General features: G+C 35.5%; 1 protein-coding gene and 1 long non-coding RNA gene across 11 annotated transcripts in view; one reads left to right on the forward strand and one right to left on the reverse strand.

Moving 5' to 3' along the window:
* HERC4 (HECT and RLD domain containing E3 ubiquitin protein ligase 4) overlaps nt 1-23,820 on the reverse strand; it is a 153,268-nt gene that overhangs the window by 49,131 nt on the left and 80,317 nt on the right. For all 10 annotated transcript variants that reach the window (XM_045437581.1, XM_045437578.1, XM_045437577.1 and 7 more), the window contains 5 exons: nt 23,551-23,610; nt 23,303-23,414; nt 22,636-22,825; nt 20,956-21,128; nt 7,864-7,983 (listed from right to left, as the gene is read on the reverse strand). In XM_045437581.1, the coding sequence (XP_045293537.1) occupies nt 7,864-7,983; nt 20,956-21,128; nt 22,636-22,825; nt 23,303-23,414; nt 23,551-23,610 (655 nt within the window). The remainder of the gene's footprint in view (nt 1-7,863; nt 7,984-20,955; nt 21,129-22,635; nt 22,826-23,302; nt 23,415-23,550; nt 23,611-23,820) is intronic.
* LOC123576589 lies at nt 222-14,970 on the forward strand. The gene is made up of 3 exons (XR_006701499.1): nt 222-333; nt 8,416-8,418; nt 14,960-14,970. It is a non-coding gene; the product is annotated as an uncharacterized LOC123576589 (long non-coding RNA).

The raw sequence follows: 23,820 nt of genomic DNA on the forward strand, positions 1-23,820 counted from the left end.
GATTTATGAAGGGAATAATAATGGATATTATAATGAAAGCTTACTACTTCACTCAACAGAAAGATACACTTTCTTGCAGAATGCTTCTACATATACTCAGGGTACAGACTCATATAAAGTGTTAGAATTTCCAAAAACACGTCACTAAATTTGCAGATGGTACTTAGCATAATGAGGAATTAATCTTACCCAAAGAGAGGTCTGGTTTTGCCCTAAGCTGCTGGGGGTGATCTATGGGCAGTTGGAATGTCAGGCCTCATAGGAGTGTCTTTGTCTGAGGGCTGTGGATCATTTGGTTATCATTTCTGCCTTCAGAAGAACTGGACGCTAAAGGTTATCGGCATAGGCAGTATGTAATCAAGCCTCAATAAAAACTCTGGGCCTCAAGGATCTGGTGAGCTTCTGTGGTTGCCAATATTCTGTGAGTATCACCACACAGAGATGCTAGGAAAGTAACTCATCCCTGACTCCACGGGGAGAAGAAAATAGAAGCTGTGCCTTTGGTACCTCTTCCAGAGTCCACTCTATGTGCTTTTCCCCCTAATTTCAATCTGTATGCTTTCCATACAATAAACTGTTAACATCACTGTAACAGTTTCCAGTGAGTTCTGTGAGAACTTGTAGCAAATTATTGAACCTCACTGTGGTGTGAGGAACCCCTCAAACTTGGAATTCGCACCAGAAGTGAGTGCAGTCTTGTGCTGTCTATTCCTTATAAATTCATAGCTTGCTAAATGCTCGCACGCTTTGGGGGTACCTTTAGAGACTTTAGATCTGAGCAAAGATTTAGGGTTCTCTCATTGTGCTAAATAAAGCCAAAGCAGTATAAAAATAAGCAAAATAAGACTCTATACAAATCCTACTTGGAGAAAGGTTATTTATTGATAGTTTCTTCCAAAAAATTCAGAGTACCAAGTTATCACTACATCAGTGCCCCTGCTAACAATGTTAACAAGAACATATTTAGAAGCTGTACTGCTGAAAAGCCTTTTAGATTACACCAGTTTAATTTGAAACCAACTTCACAGGTACATGTGACATTCTTTTACAGTATATTTTGTGGGGACATTTTAAAAATGCTATTACTATCATGAAAGCTTGAATAAGCAAAGAAATACCTTTCAATATTTTCTGACTACCTATATAGCCTGCTTGACAACTATACTAGATACCAATATAGTTTATATCATGGGAGATTAAATTTATTCTTAATAAAATATATATGCACTATTTTTATTGCTACATGTAAACAGACAAAGGTGCTATGCATATCGTTATGCATTGGAGAAATCAATAAGATTGTTGGAATTTATAGTATGACTAAACCATACTAAAGAAGAACATGTTTGACTGTAGGGTGATGTAAGCTGAAAGGAATATAGGAAATAATGGGACTTGTGGAAAGCTTGAGAAGCTTTTAGATATCAAGTGAAACTATTATCTAGGAGAGAGGCATCCAAGGGTGAAACAGATTAAGATCATTATTAGAAATTTCAATTTAAAGGTTAAGGATCTTAGACAAAAGCTCAAACATTTAAAACAATTTTTTAATGTTTATTTATTTCTGAGAGAGAGGGAAAGAGAATGCAAGCTGGGGAGGGGCAGAGAGAGAGAGAGAGAGAGAGAGAGAGGCACAGAATCTGAAGGAGGCTGTCAGCACAGAGCCCAATGCGGGGCTTGAACTCACAAACCGTGAGATCATGACCTGAGCAGAAGTCAGATGCTTATAAACTGACTGAGCCACTCAGGCGCCCCAAGAGCTCAAACATTTTTAAAAAGATAAATGCAAAAAGGAAAAAAGGTACATGCTTAAAAGAGCATGGATGAACTCTAGAGTTGCAATGTACTTGTTATGTTATTTGCAAATCTGATTCAGTCAAAGTAGTATTTCCAAGGGAAATTTAAAAGGAAAACAAAGTCATGAGGGTTGGAGACAGGCTCTATCATAAAACATTGAGGTTAATTAAAGGTTTATTGCTAAAAATTCAACATATCACTCAATGTGTGACCTACTATTGGCTCCAAATCCACATACTCAAGTAATAGTTGTTGGCTGTTTTTAGAGTGGAAGTCCTGAAACTGGGTCAAGGTATGCCTAATTTTAGTTGCTCAATGTCCTAGAAGCTGGAGTGAGAAAGGCTTTAAGGAATGTTCCAAAAGTCAGGTTCTCATGGTCTAAAGCAGACTTCACTAAAGATGCTTTTAACACCAATGGTTAATGATGGTTCCAGTTGGTTATACACAAAAAGATGGAGCTCATTGGCACATTTTAGTTTCAACTAATTACTTATGGCAAAGCACTATACCACTGCTGGTGTCATTTTGACTTAATGATGTAACACAGGACTACTCTAAGGGGATACTGAAGTTAATGAAGTGATTCCAGTAAATATGAAAGGTTTTGGTGATTAAATGAAAATAAAAAGATAGCATCTAAAACATGAAGGAAATGGAAATACACAAACATAATTTGGTAATCCAATACATAATCAGTCTAAGAGTTTAGTCTGTAAAATATTAATGCCATTAAAAATGATTAGGGAGCTTTACAAAGCAAGGATGAACTTTTCTAGGAAATATTACAGTTGCAAAGGAGCACAAATGTACTTTAATTTCTTCTTTTTATTAAATGAGTACAAAACTCAAACCCAGAAAGTACTGGGGGATATTTCCAAGCTGGTCTCCCCAACTGTTATATCAGTCTATCTTTCTAGTTTGCTGGTGAACATGTCATGTTGCTAGCTCAGCACTGTTAAAGTCCAACTTAACTCCACAGAACAAAGATAGTAATGATTTATATACACAGCACAATTAATATCAAATAAATATGACTTATGACTTTAAAAAACATGTATGTAATACAACATGAAAGACTAAAAATTTCACCAATTTACCAACTATCTTCATTAGCATCTACTTATATATGACATGCCTTCCATAGGTATACAGTTCTTGAAATAAATTGTATTTCAAGATATGTATTTTTAAAATTATATAATAAGAACCTTATAGTAATACAAACAAGCGGACACAGCATAGACCATTCTATACTTCATTCTAAATTAGTCCATTTTTACTAAGTAAATATTGACGATATGTAGGATAGTAACTAAAAGTATAAGAGAAGGAAGAAAAAACAACAAAGTTTAGTAGCAACCACTAAAGTATTTTCAACTTAAATGCAAAGTTAAAAGGTAAGGAAATATACAACTAAGAATAGTACTTAGAAAATGGAGAAAAATCAAATATCAGAAGAGAAAAAGAACCCATGTGCCATTTTATTTTGCCTAGAGATTACTGTGGAGGGAGAAAAACAGATAAAAAGCTGAAAAATCCAACTGAAAAAAAGTTTCATACACCAAGATCAGAGTCTTGACGGGTGCCTGGCTGGTTCACTTGGTAGTGTGTGACTCCTGATTTCATGGTTGGGAGTTTGAGCCCCATGTTGGGTGTAGAGATTGTATATATACATACATATAATCAATCTTTAAAATGATCAGAGTCCTGATAAAAAAACAGAGAAGCTTATAGTAACCAGCAAGAGTAGGAGGATCAAGCAAAAAACTTTACAGAGTTAGGTTAAAAAGGATGGGAAAATGAAAGGGGATGAGGTGAAAAGTTAGAAGTCTCAGCAGTACAAAAAACGATATTATAAGAAAAGCAAAGAACTTCACAGAATTAGTTTTTAATGTTTAGAGATCAGGGAAGCATATACGTGCTGGATTCTTAAAATCCTTGACTGGGAAAGAAAAGAAATGGAGGAAAAAAATTTTTAACGGATTATAGCATAAAGCAAATATAATAAAGGTAAACAATTTCCTTACAGTATTGAGAACAAGGTAAAGTTACATATATATGTATACATGTGTATATAAGTAAAACTTAAAGATGTATATTTCTTATAATTCATAGTAATTATGTTTTATCAAAGAATATTGTAAGCTTGCACAGTGAAGCAATGGAACTACTTTAAGATTATAACTTATTCAATAGTGTTACATATGTGTATATATACACATATATATGCATTTACATACATGTATATACATATCTTAATGTGTATACAAACATACATACACCTCTGTATCATCACAAAACAGTATGTGAGTATATTTAGAATAGATTTTTTTAAATCTTAGAGTGTTAATGTGATGTTCAGCCTAGCATTAAGACTAGCAATACAAGCATGAATTTTATTAAAAAGCCTCAGGAAAAGTCTTTAGAGTTATGCGTAAACGTGAAATGTGGAATAAGCGCTTTTAACTCTCTCAAAGAAGGGAGCTTTGTGAAATCAAATGTCATAATATAAATTAATGAACTATATAAATAAGAAGTGCACAAAGACCTTCAAAGTAAATGCCAGCTTTCTTTTCCCAGAGGTAGATTAGAAGAACCCAAATCACGGGTTCTGCATTCTGATTTCTAAGATTTGATATTAGGGGCACCCGATGGCTCAGTCGGTTAAGTGACCAACTTCAGCTCTGGTCATGCTCTCAGTTCAGTTAGTGGGTTTGAGCCCTGCGTCGGGCTCTGTGCAGACAGTTCAGAGCCTGGAGCCTGCTTCCAATTCTATCTCCCCCTCTCCCTCTGCCCTTCCCCCATTTGTATTTTGACTCTCAAAGTAAGTAAACATAAAAAAAAAAAAAAATTTAAGATTTGATATTAAACCCACTATCCAATTAAATAAAGAACAAGCTTTCACTGCTGCAGCCACCTATTCAATATCACTCTGTCTACAAACGAAGAGAAAGGAAAACCTTGAGGCAGAAAGAGTAATGGAGGGCAATTATCAAGTATAATAAAGATATAATCTGGACAGAATGAGAAAGAGAAAAAACCTAGAAATAGGAAGGTAGTCCTCTATGGCTTCCCTCTCAACAGAAAACAGTAGCACTGAGATAGCAGCTCCTAAGGAAATTCAATTTGGTATCACCTCAGCTATATACCAAGAGGAGTCTGGATACAGGCCTGCCAAACTTAAAAGTAAACATTCAAACCATAGCTTTTCCACAAAGATTACTACAAACTAAAAAATTCTATGGGACTGGCATTGGTGTTACTTGTTATGAATACAAGTAGTTTATGACCTACATACTAGATACAAATTCATATCAAAGGGTATCTAATCTAATTCATAGTAATACAGGAAGATATGACTCTAAGATAATGTTTCTCAAACTAGGCTTACATCTCTGAGAAATATATTTTTAAGGGTCTATGAGTGCTCTGGCAGAATTTCTTATTTTAGTGTTTTTATACCAGAATTTTAAAAAATGACTTAAAAACCTAAAATTAGGATAATCCATTAATAAACGCAGTATCACCATGAAATTCCAAGAGTTGCAACGGTTGTGATTGTAATCAAACTGGCACCAAATAGGAAGGATCTCTATGTTTAGGATTTCATACATAAATGATGTGCTTGATGAGTGAAGGCCAAATTACTATGACATCTCATTCTAAAAGGAAATGTTTCATTGTAGTTCAAATAGAGAAAGGTGAGAAAGGCAGCAAGATAACAGTGTTATTACACACCTCAGAATAGAGGCTACTGCCAAACTTTAAAGCCTGTGTATAGGAAGTCAGCAATAATAACCATCATTTTACCAAGACTTAACTATGTGCCAAGAACTGCCCTAAGCACTTTAGATGGATCATACCAATTAATCTCAATAACTATATAAGATAGGTACTATTATCCCTAATTTACAGAAAAAGAATTAAGTAATTTTCCCAATGACAGAGACTGAGTAAATGCTGAGCTCAGATTTGAACCGAGATGCTTTTATGCTACCCTACTTTCTTATCATATTTAGGCTAGGAGGTAAGATTCCTGATCATCAAAACACAATTATCTTCCATACTAAATAGTAACTTGATTTTTGAATTTGTAGTGTTATTTATAATTAATTTATAAATTTGTTATGGTTTTAGAGTTCTTTGAGAATGTAAGTTTAGAACTTGTTTTAGTGTTTGTATATATTTAAATAATATAGTCAAAAATAATGTAAGTGAACACTGGACTTAAGAAATTGTTTTACTTTAAAAGGGGTCTATATATCAGTCCAGTTTCAAAAACACTGCTCAAAGACCAGGATACCCTACGTGGTTGTGTCAAGTTTATATGCAGACTTAGGATTCCAACCTTCTAATGGCATATCATAACACTTCAGATAAAATCCAAGTTCTTGATCCTAATTTACTAAACCCTCCATGATCTGGTGTCTATCCATTTCTCTGAACTCTCCACAATGCCATATTTTAGCCTTCCTGGCCTCTTCCTATCCTTCAATCATGTCAAGCTTGTTCTCACCTAAGGTCTTTTACTGGATGTTCATTTTTCTTGAACAGCCCATACTTCATCAGATAAGATTTTTCTGATTATCCAATTGTAAGAAACCATCCAGTCTCTATTATATTCTCTTATTTTAATTCTCTATACTGTGTATATTATTAGCTAATATTTTTTTTGCTTTACTGGATTACTGTCCACCTTGCCCACTGGATTATAAACTGTGTAAGAACATGGCTCTTATCTGTCTGGTTCATCACTATATTTGCAATACCTAAACTGAGTCAATATTCTCATTATTTGTTGAATGAGCAAATGAGTAGATCTAAGTCTGCAAAGCAGCTATAAATTTGACTGAAACTCCCAATGATTCTTGGGGGGAAAAAATGAACAAATCTCTCTCTTAACCAAATGCACATACCAGGGAAGGAAAAGATGTTCTAGAAGTGACCTGATTCCTACAGAGGAGACTATTTTAAAATTAGCATGCACTAAATCACAGTGACATTCAAAAACTACTGTATGTGTTTACTGCCACTACACATATGCCAGATACTATTAGAGGTGCTGGTGAATAAACTTATAGAGTGTGTATCCACCACAAAGAGTTTGCACCTGGTACCTAGCAAGCTCCTTGTGGACAGGTTACTTAACCTTTCTACAACTGCTACATACATACTGCTTAAATTACCTACTTCGGGGGTAAAATAATTGGCCTCAAGTATCCTACAATGATTAGCAAGTAAGAGTTTTAAACCTGTTTTAGATCTGCTTACCCATTTCTATATTAAAATTTTGTGTGTCGAAATAAAGCTTTAGAAGACTGCTATTATTTTAATGGGGAATTAAGTGTCTAATTACTAGAGACTTAGCCACATGGTAAGTATATACACATGTAGATGTATGTCAAAAATCTGAAATAAAAAGGGGGGAAAATGGAATTAATGGTCCTAGGACTCTCTTTTTATAATTCTGGGGCACTAATCTCACAAGTACTATATTCTTAGAGTTCTACCAAGGACTCCAATATTCTCAACATAAAAGAATTAAAAGACAGGGGCGCCTGGGTGGCGCAGTCGGTTAAGCGTCCAACTTCAGCCAGGTCACGATCTCGCCGTCCGTGAGTTCGAGCCCCGCGTCAGGCTCTGGGCTGATGGCTCAGAGCCTGGAGCCTGTTTCTGATTCTGTGTCTCCCTCTCTCTCTGCCCCTCCCCCGTTCATGCTCTGTCTCTCTCTGTCCCAAAATAAATAAACGTTGAAAAAAAATTAAAAAAAAAAAAAAAAAAAAAGAATTAAAAGACAACCTCATGGAAAATAAGTGAGAATTAAAAGTCCATGTCACATTTGCATTTTTCTTTAGTTTGGTTTGGCTTTGGTGTAAGAGTGGAGTGTTTTCTTATAAATACTGCATAATAAGTAGCTGCTTCTTCCCAATGTGCTTTTATTTCAAAATAAGCTTTGAATAAAAGTTCTGAAAAAACCTTGGTGTTTCAAAAACAAGCAACAGTTTCTTTTCTGTGAGAATAAATGATACACAGAAATGAAATGATAAAATGCAAAAGGAAACATACCATTCCATAGGCCTGTTGTTGGACCCAGTTGATATAATCATTCCTTATGTCTATCAATTCTTGTACTTCATGTATATAAAATTTATCATATTGTATAATCTGTCCTGTTTTCTCATTTACCTACAAAAGCAAATAAATGTGTAATTAACATTAGGTTTAACCCGTACCTAATACAGAGATTGAAAAATGTTTAAACAGAAAAAGTTCTGAAATTTCTTAGCTAATTTTCTCTATTAAAAAAAATTTACTGAGTGCCTACTATATGCAAAATGCTAGTTAAGTGCTATGTGAAACACAAAAATATCTAGGATGGAATATCTGCATTCAGTACCTCAAAATCTAGTAAAAAAGAAAAATATTTCTATAACCACCACATAGTAAGAGATATGTACCATTAAAGTATATACAGTATATAAAAACTAGAATCTATAAGAACTTCTGTTTGGGGAATAGGAATTAAATAAGAATAGCTAATGCTTGTTAAGTGTCACTCTGTACTGGCATCTGAATAAAATGAAGAAGTGACATTTGGGTAAGACACAAAAAATGAAGAGAGTGCAAATTATCACCCTAGAAAGTACTTACTAATTACAAAGGTAAAAAATCTCTCCAGTGGAGAACACTAACTTAACTGAGTGATCAAACCAATCACCACCAATACAGAGACAAATATTATGTCCCTGGTAATGCAACAGGAAGTATAAGCATCATCTATGAAGCAGAAAAATGTTTAGCTTGAATCTAATCAAGTCTCTTGATCTAAATTCAAGTTTGTAGGAAATACAAGGGACAGAGAAAAAGTAAACATCACCGTAAGGAAAATAACAGACAAATATTCTGATTGTTAGGACTTGCATAAGAAGACTGGCCAGGAGTTTCCAAACAGTTAAGGTAATGGGATAAAAAAGTGGGGGCTATTCTTTTTATTTTTTAATTTTTTTAATGTTTATTTTTGAGAGAGACAGTGAGCGAGCAGGGGAGGGGCAGAGAGAGAGGGAGAAATAGAATCCAAAGCAGGCTCCAGGCTCTGAGTTGTCAGCATAGAGCCCGATGCAGGGCTCAAACTCATGGACTGCGAGATCAAGACGTGAGCCAAAGTCGGATGCTTAATCAACTAAGCCACCCAGGCAGGCACCATCCAAAACAGTGGGGCTATTCTAAATCAGTAGAGACACAGAGGTGTTCTGATATGGGATATAGCAGAGCTCCTTGCGTCAGACTAGCCTCCTGACAAAAACAATTATAAACTCTGGACAGTATATAAAAAAAACTCAACAATCCGAAAACACTGGAGATCAACCCAAAGCAAGCAAGCAGAAACAAGAATGAACACAATCTTTGAAAGAAGAAAGCATGGGTGTGATACACATTTTTGCCCAAGGAAGTGCTTCCAAATCAGCATATGTAAGAGCTCAAGCACAAAGCAGCAGTTTTACCAGAAGAGTAAAAGACTCTTTAGGGAAGAGTCACAGGTCATAAAGTGAGACAGCCAATGTGGCAGTGAGGAAGTAAAACTTCCAGAAAGGAATCTAGAGGGTGAAGCCACAAAACCAGTCAGCAAATTCCCCATACATCATTGGCTAACCTTTTTTTTTTTTTTTTGAGGGGGGCGGGGCAGAGAAAAAGAAAGGATGCGAGTGAGTGAGGGGCAGAGAGAAAGAGAGAATCCCCTGAGAGGCAGACAGAAGGAGAAGTGAGGCTCACCTAGGGCTCATGCTCACTGACGCAGCACATGAGCTCATCTGATGTGGGAATGGAACTCACAAACTGTGAGATCATGACCTGAGCCAAAGTGAGATGCTTAATGACTGAGCCACCCAGGTGCCCTGCTGGCTAACTTTTAAACCTTTAGTGTATAGAGTGAGACACTGGGGGAAAAAAACACCCCAGCAGAAAGCAGCACCTGGGAGGTTCCTCTTAAGGTAGACTTCAAGACAAGTATTTCTGGAGAAAAAAGGACACATTTGGTAGGCATGATGATAAAAGGATTAATTTATCAAGAAGTTGTAACAATTCCAAATAACAATGCTTTGAAATATGCGAAGGGGGAATTGATACAATTTGATGGAATTTTTAACACCCCTCTCTTGGTAACTGATAAAAAATTGACAAAAATAGCAAGAAAAGAACATGTGAACAATTTCAACTAACTTGAACTCACTATAATAGAACATACCACCCAATAACTGTATATAGAGTGTTCACTAAAATAAAATATCCTGGACCACAAAACAAGTCTTACTAAATACATTTAAAAGAATCCAAAGTACACCCAGTATGTTCTCTGACCACAATGGAATTAAAGAGTTAGTAACTAAAAGACATTTGGAAAATCCTCGAACATTGTAATCATTTTAAATAAAACCCTTTTTTTTTAGTTTATTTATGTACTTTGAGAGAGAGTATGCATGTGCATGTGTGGGAGAGGAAGAGAGAGGAGGAGAAAAAGAAACCCAAGCAGGTTCTGTGCTGTTAGCATCTCAGGAACCATGAGATCAAGACCTGAGCAGAAATCACAAGTCTGACGCTTAACTGACTGAACCACACAGGCACCCCTGAACAAAACACTTCCAAATTACCCAAAACTTCTCTTGAATCCATCAGAGAGCTAAAGCCATAAGATAACCAAGGAGCCTGAATCCCAAGGATCGACAGATACTTCCAAACAGAAACAGAATGCCAGAAATGGGTCACCTGTGGCAAAGCAAGAGGGAAGATACCACTGTCACACAAGCAGGGAAGAGGAAATCAGCTAAAATTTTAAGAAATTGCTTAAGACTGAGTATGGGATAACCTGACAGGGTTTTATAACCCCTAGGTGCCCCAGACAGTTTGCACTCACTCAGACTCTCTTCCACAGACCTCCACTGGGTGGTCTCTGGGATGACTGGAAACAGCAAAAGATCACAAGTCTCTCTCAGTGGTGCAAGGAATTGGCTTCCACTGTGAGAAAAAAAGAAGGCCTGCCATCCTGCCCATATCCTTTGCTTATACAGAGAGAGCAAAAGCCTTAAACTTACACTGAGAACGGTAAAGCAAATTCTATGTGTTGTTGCTGGAGGAGGGGGACACACCCTCACTTTAATAGCTGGGAGGAATGGGGGACAACAGTCCTGAGGCCAGCATCTTATATCAGTAGGATCAGAGGATCCCTAATGCTGATGGAGGGAATAGAAACTCTGAGTAAGTCCCACCCTGAGATCCAGGCATACATAATCACCTAAGACCAAGGTTAAGACAATAACATCAAAGAAAATTTTCTGTGTCCTCTCCTCTATTAATCCTGGAAAACACTGAGTAACAAGCAAGACTAGTTTACCACTGAGGAGGGGCAAGAGTGAGAAGAAAAAACCCTCTATTAAGCAGGCATACAAAGCAGAACACAGTGAGAAAAAAAACTTTTGACATTTCACTTCTGTCCAAAGCATCAGGCAACACTAAAGGAATCTGAGGCCTCTGGTATAAAGCCAATTCAGATAGTGGAGCAAGAAGAGGCTTTAGGAAAATATTGAATAAAATTAAAAGTGTATCAAAATTTGAGGGATCCTACTCAAACAGAGAAAAGAAAAAGAAAACTTAACATTAAATGATCATATTAGAAAAAAAGGTTTAAAATCAATGATCTAAGCCTCTGTTTTAAGGACCGAGAAAGAGATGACCAAATTAAGGACAAATCAAGTAGAGAAAAGGATATAAAGAGCAGATATTTCTGAAAGAGAAAACAAACACTAGAGAAAAATCAAGAAAGCAAACGTGTTTTACGAAAATATCAGTAAAGTTGATAAGCCTCTGAGGAAAAGGGAGAAGACAAATTACCACTAACGGGAATGAAAAAGGTGGCATCGCCACACAGACACAGACATAAATATCACCACACAGACCTACCAAAATTGACTCAAGAAGAAACAGAAAATATAAATTACACTGTACTTACAGTAAAACTTTGGATTGTGAGTAATCTGTTCTGCAAGGGTTCTCCATAAGACAAGCAAACATTTCTGATAAATTTTAACTTGATAAACGAGTGACATCTTGCAATACGAGCAGTATGTGGCACTGAACATCACATGATCACAAGTGAGCCAACGGTTCTTTAAATTCGCTTTGATTTGCAAGCACTTTGGGTTATAAGCATGTTCCCGGGATAAACTGTGCTCGCAAACCAAGGTTTTACTGTATTTATAAAATTTAATAGGAAATTTTAAATTTCCTAGAAGAAAATACAGGCCAAGACGGTTTCACTGGTGAATTCTATCACACATTTAGGGAAGAAATGAAATAATATCAATCTTAACTCAGAAAATAGAGAAAGAGGAATTATTTCTTTAAAAAAGTTGGTGACAATATGAGAAACAAAAATTATCAGATCAATATCCCTTATATAAGCATAAAACCGTCAATAAAATATTAGCAAATTAAACCCAATAATATATATAAAGTATAATACACAATGCCCAAGAGGAATTTATCCCAGGAATGCAAGGCTGGTGTAACATTCAAGTGTCAATGCATTTCAGTACATTTCAGAAAAAAAGGCAGGAAAAAAATGGTTTGTTCATCTCCACAGATGCACAGAAAAGCATCTAACAAAATTCAACACCTCTTCATAAAAAACACTCTAAGCAAAATAGGAATACAAGGGGACTTCTTCAAAGAGATAAAGCCCATTTTACTGCAAGTCCATAAGAGTAGAAAATAACATGCTGTGTATATAAAAAAAAAGAATCCAAATGAATCTATAAGAGAATTACTGAAACTGATAAATTAATTTATCAAGGTCACAGGGTGCAAGATCAATACACAAAACACAACTAAATTTCTCCATACTAGCAACAAACAACTGGAAAAAAAAAAAAAAACCTAAATTTCATTTACAATAGCAACAAAACCAAATATTTAGCAATATATTTAACAAAAGATGTATAAGACTTCAGAACTACAGGGGCACCTGGGTGGCTCAGTCAATTAAGCTGCCAACTCTTGATTTCGGTTCAGGTTATCATCTCACAAATGTGAGATTGAGCCTCGAGTCTGGTCTCCATGCTGGGTGTGGAGCCTGCTTGAGATCCTCTCTTTCCCTCTCTTTCTGCCCCTCCCCTACTTGTGCATGCACATGCGTGCACTCTCACACGCACGCTCTCTCTCAGAGGAAAAAAAAGAAAAATAATAGTATTACTGTTAGGTAGGAAAATGCCCAAGAAGAGGAATGCTGAGGTAGTATCAGAATTTACTTTCAAATGACAAGAAAAAAATACATACATATATGTAAAAGCCAAGGTGACAGCATGTTAACAATTACTAAATCTAGAATGGGAGGCATGTACGTATCTACTTTGGGGCACGTAGCTGGCTCAGTTGGTAGAGCATATGACTCTTGATCTCAAAGTTGTAAGTTCGAGCCCCATGTTGGGCACAGAGACTACTTAAAAATAATATAATATCTTTAAAAAAAATAGGGATTTATCTTTCAATGTTTCTGTATATGTGAAGATATTCAAAATAAAAACCAAAGAATAAAGTGAAAGAAAAGGATTTCAAAAAGAAAAGTTTGAGGAAGAAAAGTCTAGACAAAGATAAGGAGAATAGCATGAGCTAAAGGAGAAAAATTTCATAGGGAAATTGGGTTTTGAGAGTCAACAAATGATAGAATCAGGGTGATATTTTATGAAAGTTATTCTGTTGACAGTGTGAAGTATACTAAAAGTTAGTACAGAGGCTAGTAGTAGGGAAATAAATCAAGACATTAAAGATTGAAGATTTCTAGATAATAAAAAAGAATGCAGAGCCTGTGGTAGCTAACTGATACAGAAAAGAGTCAGACCTAACTTCAAAATTTCAAGCAAGAGTAACTGGAAAACAAATGCTGGCAACACAAAGACATATGAGTCAAGAAAAGATGAGTTTTCATGGGAGAGGATGAGAGCTGGGAAGGATGAGAAATTTGGTATTAAATCTTTTTTTAAATTTTAAAATGATGGCAAGACTGTCAAGTAGCTCAAGAGAAAGGCCTGCCTAAAACACATTAATTGAGAACATTTTCCTTAAAGGAGACAACTAAAGCTGTGACAGGAGGTGAGACAGTAGAAAGTAAAACAGAAAGGACAAAGTGCAGACCACTAAGAAATATGCCACATTTAGGAGAAGAAAATAAGCCATCGAAAGAAACAAATTCAATCTAACATACAAACTAAATAACACTAGCTAAATTTCCTGTAAAAATGACAAAAATAATTGTTTATAATTTTCAAAAATCACTAAACCAACTAAGCAGCATTTGAAAAGGAACAAATGAAATCACCTAGTAGATGCATAAATCTATCAGACAGGTGCTTATGTCCAAACAGGTACTCTACGCCATGAGATGAATGAATGGGCAAAATAAAATGAGTAATACACACACACACACACACACACACAGTTCATGCTTCTAATGGCACTTTACATTTTCACTGAAATACAGATTTTACCTTAAAATTCACTCAGATGTTATGTTCCACTAATGAAATAATAGTAACTATCATTATGGACCAATTACTAAGTACATGTCATGTACATTATTTCATTTAATCTTTAAATCAACCCTATGAAATAGATACCATTGTTACCACCATATGGACAAATATACTAAGATGTAGAGTTCAAGAAACTTAACTAAGGTCACACAGCTAACAAAGCCAGAAATCTTAACTCACTATATGACCATCTAATTTTTGTTCCTTGATATATGTTCATATATATATGAGTATTTGCATAAAAGTATACAACACAACACAGGGGCGCCTGGGTGGTGCAGTCGGTTAAGCGTCCGACTTCAGCCAGGTCACGATCTCGCGGTCTGTGGGTTCGAGCCCCGCGTCAGGCTCTGGGCTGATGGCTCAGAGCCTGGAGCCTGTTTCCGATTCTGTGTCTCCCTCTCTCTCTGCCCCTCCCCCGTTCATGCTCTGTCTCTCTCTGTCCCAAAAATAAATAAATGTTAAAAAAAAAAAAAAGTATACAACACATTGTTAGAATGCTACTATATTTAGAACATATATACACATTTTTTTCTTTTTATGAACATGTAAAATTGCCATCAAAGGACACCTGGCTGGCTCAGTCAGAAGAGCATGCGACTCTTGATCTCAGGGTTTTAAATTTGAGCCCCATGTTGAGTGCAGAGATAACTTAAAAATAAATAAATAAGCCTAAAAAAAATTTTTTTTAAATAAATAAAACCAATCACATACAGCCAATGCTTAATCCTGGGGCCCACTCTTAAGGGAATAAATAACCCAGTTTAAGAAGCGCATGTTAATCACACCGCTTTCATTTTCAAAGTTGACGCTTTTAATCCCTCTATACACTGACACAAAGCACTATGAGCTCTTTTTTTTCCCACTGTTTGATTAATTTATATCAGTGGTCAGGATACACATTTAGGAAGAACTGACCAGAGTAAAACTGCTATTCCTGGCTTTCAAACAAAACTAAGATACCTAGTTTATATATCGAGATCAAAACCTTCATCCTAGAGCAGGGTCAATAAACTACAACCTGTCAGCAAAATCCTGCATACAGACTATTTTTGTAAATAAAGTTTTATTGGAAAACATCCATGCCCATCTGTTTACACACTGTCTGCAGTAAAGTTGAGAGTTGTGGGTTTTTTGTTTTGTTTTGTTTTGTTTTTTGAGTGCTGTTTCCATAGAAACCACATGGCTTGCAAAGTGTAAAATACTACCTGGTCTTTTACAGGTAAAGTGTGCAAACTCTTGCCCTAGAGTCTTGTCCAAACTCTTTCTATTAAAAAAGAAAACACACAATAATTACACAAAAATCTCTTTGGCTTTTCCGTCTCCAATATTTATGTTTATAAATATACACACCAACCTTTTTTTAATATTTATTTTTGAGAGATAAAGCATAGGTGAGCAAGATGGGGGGCATGCAGAAAGAGGGGGAAGAGAGGATCTGAAGCTGGCTCCATGCTGACAGCAGAGAGCCAGATGCAGGGCTTGAACTCATGAACCCTGAGATCTTGACCTGAGCGAAAGTCAGATGCTTAACCAAGTCACCCAGAAGCCGCTACACACCAACTTTTAATCATGCTGGACTCTAAAATTTAGCAAGTTCCATACGAAATGATTCACATCTCACTGACCTCTGAAATTTTTATTTTAAATATTTTATTTTTATTTTATTTTAAATATTTTAGATTTCATTTAAAAGAAAATGTTTTTTAATGTCTATTTTTGAGAGAGGGAAAGAGACAGAGTACAAGCAGGGGAGGGGCAAAGAGAGAAGGAGACACAGAATCTGAAGCAGGCTCCAGGCTCTAAGCTGTCAGCACAGAGCCCGACGTGGGGCTCAAACCAAGTATTTTAAAAGGTAAACTGCAGTTTCCTTCACCAACAGCAACCAATGTTTGCAGTTTGTATATCCTGCAATACATGTTTGTGAAAAGAAGTGCTATGTTAGAATAAAAATTAACAATTCAAAAACCAGGTTTGGTTTAGAAACAAACTTCAGTCAAATTTATACTTAGGAGGAAATTATGGTGGATAGTTAATTAGTCACAATGATTTAACAACTAAAGAGAAAATCAGTTAATACTGTTTTTAAAAACAGGGAAAGTAGACACTGAACAAGGAAGACTGATCCAAAAGACCTGCATATATATTAATGACTTACATATAAAATCAACAGTTTAAAAAATACATATAAAGATACAGGGGCACCTGGGTGGCTCAGTCGGTTAAGAGTCCAACTCTTGATTTCAGCTCAAGTCATGAGCTCATAATTCAGGAGATCAAGCCCCATGCTGGGCTCCACACTAACAGTGTGGAGTCTGCTTGGGATTTTCTCTGTCCCTTCCTTGCTTGCGCTCTTTCTTTCTCTCTCAAAGTAAGTAAACGTTAAAAGAAAAAAAAATACACACACCACACACACACACACACACACACACACACACACACACACACACACACAATTTGTATGGTAGATAAGATGGACATTATTTTCTCCAGGAAACCTTCCTTAATTCTTCAGTATTACAAGCCCTCTTATGTGTTCTCATAGCACCGTTAATTTTCCTTAATCTAACACTTACCATGCTGTATCACAAATGTTTATTTACTTGTATGTATATTAACTGTTCTACATTTAAAATCTAAACAAGGGCAGAAATCACATCTTTTCCTTATCATTGCATCCCTAATGTCTAATACAATGATAAGCACACAGTAGGCACTCGGTAAATATTCGCGAAATGAATACAAAAGAAAAAAATCACATGATAGAAGTTCAAAACCTATACATTCAGTATTATTGCCTTAAATATACAAAATAAAATCTAGATATGTTTGATTATAACATTTTTATTTCACATTTTCATTACAGTTTAGTATTCTGGTTTATAAGTCTCAGTCCAGAGGTGGTATATGTTAAGTATATACGTGTACCTTATCTGATTTAAGGGTTCCTTATTTAAAAAAGTTTGAAAATCACTGATTAGAAGATTAGCATGATATGTAGCAATTAGGCTAGAGAGAACAAGTCGGTCTCCTCTTTAGGCATATCAGTAGCTCTACAATGTACTGTGTCAAAACCCAAAAACTACTAAATAACCAAATTACTTGCCAATAAACTCATTTATCTGGTAATATATGCACTTCTGACAGCAGGTACCAAAGCCATCTTTCTTATAATACCATTTGGAATACTGGGAATGATTTTTAACTTAAAAGCTTTTCAAAGGACATGACATAAGGGAGGAACAAGTCATCCATATATCCTGAAATGATTAGTAAACACATAGTTCAGTTCTCTTCCTAATCCTGGTCCACTGTAGGTCAAGAAGGCAACTATTTGAGGAAACTTCTAATTCGCAACCATGGAACAGAGAGCAGAGAAATATACAGTTGTCACACAGAAGGTGTCTTTGAAAAAACAAGTTTCTGATAAGTAATTTGGGTTTCACTAAAGATGAAAATGAATCATCCCTGACAGTTAATATCCACAAGGATCTATTTATGGCAGATTAAGACCAAGGAAAGTTTTCTCCAAAGTAAGGAGTAAAAGAAGGATAAGTGACTGCCCTAAGGATGCCCACTAAGAGATGCTTAAGACATTAATACCATTACCACCCTGGTTTTGAGTCTGTAAATAACTTCAAACAACCCAGTTTCCACATAACCCAATAAATCAAATTGAAAGTAGCTGTTTCCCATCCAAAATTTGGTACTGATAACAAAATCATTGCCTTATGAATGCACAATTCATTATATATTGTATAATTTGAACAGTATATTCATCCTGGGAAACTATCAGGCCGGTATTTTAATCCTTATTTTATAGATAATTCTCCATTTGCATTATGATGAAGACAAAAGACCTGCTCAAAATCACACTGATAGGAAGCAGCAAAAATGGTCTCTTCATAATACAATGCTATCTGCAATTATAGAAGTATGAACCTCTAGATCTAGGGAAATAAAATAAAAGCAAGGGGCGCCTGGGTGGCTCAGTCAGTTGGGCATCTGACTTTGGCTCAGGTCATGATCTCACTGCTCATGAGTTCGAGCCCTGCGTCAGACTCTGTGCTGATGGCTCGGAGCCTGGAGCCTGCTTCAGATTCTGTCTCCATCTCTCTGCCCCTCCTCTGCTTGTGCTCGCTCTGTCTCTGTCTCTCAAATATAAAAAATAAAACATAAAAAAAAAATTTTAAATAAAAACAAACCCCTTCCAAATATATTACTATACCTGCTCATAGAGTAGTACATTAGAAACAGCAGAGAAAGAAAAACAGAAAGAAATAGGGAGGGAAAGAAAGAAATAAAGAGAAAAAGAAGAGAGAAGAGAGAAGAGACGAGGGAGAGGAGAGGAGAGGAGAGGAGAGAAAAGAAAAAAGAAAAGAAAAGAAAGCAGAGACTTTGGAAGTAGATTTGGATTTGTATTTCAACTCTGCTACTTACTGGTTTATGATCTTTGACATTTAGGTTAAGGGGCAAAACATAAACTATACAGAGTTTAAAAAATTAAATGAAGAATATAGTAAAGTGTTCACATGAATTAACATACAAGGGAGATTCTAATTCTAGCCACTGTTAAAATTATTTTCCCTTCCCTTTTAGCTGGCAAGAATGTAAGATCCTAGTATCTAGCATGGTTCCATCAAAAAGGTCTCTGGAGCCACCTAGGTGGCCCAGTTGGTTAAGCATCCAACTTCAGCTCAGGTCATCATCTCATGGTTTGTGGGTTTGAGCCCCGTGCCAACTCTGTGCCGACAGCTCAGAGTCTCAAGCCTGTTTTGGATTCTGTGTCTCCCTCTCTCTCGTGGCCCTCCCCTGTTTCTCTCTCTCAAAAATAAATAAACATTAAAAAAAATTTAATTCAAAAAGGCCTTTGGAGCCCTATAGTGTTCCTCCTCAGTACAAGTTGAGGCCTCTGATCTAGGCAAAGAACTTAAGTTACTTGTGGGGCCTCCTGGGTGGTTCAGTTGGTTAAGCATCCAACTTCGGGTCAGGTCATGATCCGGGGTTAGTGGGTTCGAGCCCCACTTCGGGCTCTATGCTGACAGCTCAGAGTCTGGAGCCTGCTTTAGATTCTGGGTTTCCCTCTCTCTCTGCCCCTCCCCTGCTTGTGCTTTGTTTCTGTCTCTCAAAAATAAACGTAAAAAAAAAAAAATTTTTTTTAAAAAGAACTTAAGTTACTTGCTTAAGTTCTGTCTTTATTTACAAAAAACAAAAAGTTATATTTCCTCTCCTTCTTCCACCCTCCCTTTAACTTGTGGTAACAGACACAGCTAAGGAAAAAAATTATTCTTTAAAGAGGCAATAAAGATAAGCAGATAAAGACTGGAGACAGTGAATAACTATTTGGGAATAGGGTCCAGCTGATGGACAAAGGATGGTTCACTGAAGTAATAGGAAAAAGAAAAATCTAATTAATGTCTTAAATCGTAGACAAAAGACATACAGAAAAAGTATATTTACCCCATGAAGACAAAGGATCTTCTTTAATAGCAGTTTACTGCAGGATCCAATTAATCCTAAAATGTTAGAAGAAAGCCTTCTTCTGGGAAAGGCAAATGTAAGAATGACTTTCCCATGGAAAGAAATGACAATTATCTCTTCAACTATAATAAAAGACATGACTACTTTACTAGGAATCTTGAATGAACATACTAAATACAAAAGAAAAGAGTAAGTTCAAGAAGTTTAACTGACGAAATACCCAGAACTTCACTAAAAGAATAAGGAAGAAAAGCAAATGGTCTACACAAGTTCTTTCTTACAGAGAACAGAAGGACTATCTCTTTTATCCCTTAACATTTACCTTAGTGCTAGGCAAGAAAAGTTTGAAAATGCTACAGAAGAAGGAGAAGAAACTAAAGATTAAAGTTCTTAAGGGTTTTTCAGTCATTTTAGAGATAAGAAATATGCTTCTCCCCTTAGGTCATGTCTCCCAAAATAGCTCCTCAAGAATACCAAATGGTGTAACAAAGATATACCTACCAGCTGTCAGGGATGTCTCAAATCCATCTTTAATGAAACAGCTGAGACTCTACTTCTTCATATAACTTTGAACTGCTACAAGTGTAAAGGGTACTATTTCTTACATTGGGAAGAAGGGCAGGAAAGAACAATAAGCAAATTAATGAATTACAGGTGGTTCCAATTTCAAGTTAGTCATTTATTTCAAAAGGAAATACTTTGATTGAAGCCATTAGTATCTAAGAGCAAAAAACTTGAGTTTAAATGTTCATAATCATAACTAGGATGCAGTCTCATATGATAACCACCTATAAGTAACAAAAATCATATTTAAACTAACAAATTATGTTCTTCACAAGAAAAGGTAAGAAGAATTCTAATTCATTAGTATGCTATTGTTCTGCCCAACTACAGAAAAAGCTATCTACAAATGCCTAACAAAGTCAAGTAAGACCAAAACTCCAAAGTATGTATTAAAGAAACATTTAGGTAACTTTTCTAAATTTCTGTAATATACATCTCTTAGGCTAACCTAAATTTGTAATATCAATGTTAAAATAAATATCTATCTGTCAGTAGCAATGAGAAAAGAGGGGAAAAAAGGAACTGCTGAACATACCCTATGCAATATTTCTAAAACCTTTAATGCAGTATGAAGAAAACTGTTGAAAATTCTTCTTTCAGAAGGGGGAATGCCGATCTTGTAGAGTTTCAAAAGATGTACCACAACTTCCTTAAAAAGTTCTACAATCTTGAGGAACAGTGGAGGCTCAAGTACTGACCACCAGTTTTCTGTTAAAGGGTGAACACAAAAATAAAATGAATTTTTAAAAAAATCACAGTTTTCAAAGAAATCATATGGGACTTTTCTTCTAAAAGCAGTGGCTCTTAGCCCTTTGAAAATCTCAGGAAGATTCATATAACAGTATTTTATTCTAGGATTTGGAGATACCATCCTACTCTTAAGTTAAAGAATACTGTTCTAAAAGCTCTCAAAAGCAAAAATAAAGTAAGAATGGTTACTGAATTTATTTCTTGGCTTCCTAAATTATATTAAAAACTCTTTACGATACCTAATATTAAAATCAGTTATTAAATAGTACTTTGGGTGGGGTTGGGGGGTGCTGGCTGGCTCAGTCAGAAAAGCACGCGACTCTTTCAGGATCATGAGTTCCAGCCCTACACTGGGTATAGAGGTTACTAAAAAAATAAATAAACTTAAAAAAAAAAAAAAAAAACCACTAAACTTTTTTTTTTAAAAAGTGCTTTGTTAGAATTTTGATTTTTAAACATTCTAAAATCCCAATACTTTGGGATCTTTCCAAGTTTTATTTTTTAACTTAACAAAGTTGAAATACTGTGAAGCACCACCTTTAAAATGCAAGGTACTCCTGAAAATCAGATACTGAGAACAATGTAAAGTATAACATGTCTGTCCTTCCCCACATTCACTATTTGCAGTTATTAACTACAAATACCATAATCCTATAAAGCAGAAAGAATACAAACACTTTTGACAACATGGAAGCAATACTCTTGTGAGTCCCTGCTTCACTCTTATTCATGAATTCTCTCGGAATTCAGGATTCTACTCCTTGCTTGCTACTTTCTCTGCTCACTCTCAGCCTAAAACCTCTTGTATTGATTTTATTAGTTCTATATATCTCAGCTTCACAAACCGACAAATACTATCATACTATCAGGAAGGAGAGTATCGGGTTAAATGTAGCAAGCAAACTTTAATGGTCAGGAACAGAGATGAAATCTATACAATATGAAAAGTTAAGGTGAGAAAGTTTAGGCCAAAAAACTAGAGTCTAGAGACAGAAAAATAAGATCAGATGAGCAGTAGAATCTCATCTACATGCAGAGAAATAAAATCAAACATGGGGAAATTACCAAGTAAGAGAAATGTAAGGTGAAGAGTTAACAGAGTTCAAAGAGGATTTACTAACCCATGTTTGTTCAGTTTTAATTGTTCCTCCTCCTTTACTTCTTTAATAGTTAAGACTGAGGGGATGAGAGAGGGGAATATGGAAAACAGTTTTTATCTTTCCTGATACTGTCTTTGCTGTGTTTGATTAAAATTTTAATATTTAACATGCTTTGCCTCTAAAAACTAGTGGACTAGTTTTTCAGAGGACTAAAAAAAGCAATAAAAGGAAAAATAGGTTTATTTTTCACTAAGTGTCAAATAAGCAGGACAGCAAAATTTCAGACAGCAAAAAAATTAAAAACTTATGAGGATTTTCATTTAAAGTGAAAAAATTACAAAAGGAAAAAATACTAAAATTCTTACCAAGTACTTTCAGTGGTGCCTTTTCTAGGTTCACAAGAGCTGTACCAAAGGGAATTGCTATTGTTGTGAAATTGTTGGAATCACTCATCAGGGGGCATTCTGGTAGAGTAAGATAAAACCTCAATGCTTCAACGTCAGGTAAGGAGCTAGTCAGCTTAGGGATAAGATTCTTTTCCAAACTAGCTGCCACCTATATTTTGACAGAAAGTAAAACCTCCTTTATTTAAAATAAGTGTACTTTCCAAAAAGAAGAAGAAAAATCTTACAATACAGCAAACATGAAATGGTATCTTACAAAAATGTATCTTACAATTAATCACTGAATGTACTTTGAAGCACAATGAAAATTAATGCCTAAGAGCACTGCTAAGAAAATTTTAAAAATCTTGTGTGCAAGTCTAAAGACTTAACCAACAGCGTAATGTTAAGTAATTAAAGGTCCACTCAAACATTTGGAAAGCTTTACAAATACTTGATAGCTAAATCGTAAATGTTTTAAAATAAAACCCTATTAATTCTTATATTAGTTTATATAATAAAATCACAGACAACACTTCATAATGAAGCATTTGAAACTGTAAAGTTAATTAGGCTATATACAAAGTAACATGGATTATAAAGTTCAACAGGCTACATAACACAAATATAAAATACTTTAAGAACAAACCTGCTGGGATATTTGAGGATGATCAGGTTGTATAAGTTTGTGGAATAAAAGCCTAGCAGCATTCATATCAACTCCTGAAAATTTGGTGCCTGTTCTATAGTGATCATCATTGCTATAAAAGAAAAAACAAAAATAAAAGAGAGAGAAAAAAGGAAAATAATAAAACTGTAAAGTTATTTCACTTCTTTAATATATTACTTAATACACTAAATTTGAAAAATTCCACATACCAAAGAACTACCACTTACCTAACAGCCAGAAAACTTCCATTTAGACAACCAGAGGAAGAAAATGTTCCATCTATTTCGCTAGAAAGAAAGTTAAAAATCCACAAATCACAAAATGAGAAATCTACATGTTTTTCTTTTTAAAAAAAAATGTTTATTTTTATTTATTTTGAGAGAGAAAGAGAGTGAGCATGACTGGGGGAGGGACAGAGAAAGAGAGAGAATTCCAAGAAGGCTCCACGAGGCTGTCAACACAGAGGCCAATGCACGGTTCAAACTCACCAACTGTTG

The sequence above is a fragment of the Leopardus geoffroyi genome, chromosome D2, assembly GCF_018350155.1.
Source record: "Leopardus geoffroyi isolate Oge1 chromosome D2, O.geoffroyi_Oge1_pat1.0, whole genome shotgun sequence".
NCBI classification, from domain to species: Eukaryota; Metazoa; Chordata; class Mammalia; order Carnivora; family Felidae; genus Leopardus; species Leopardus geoffroyi.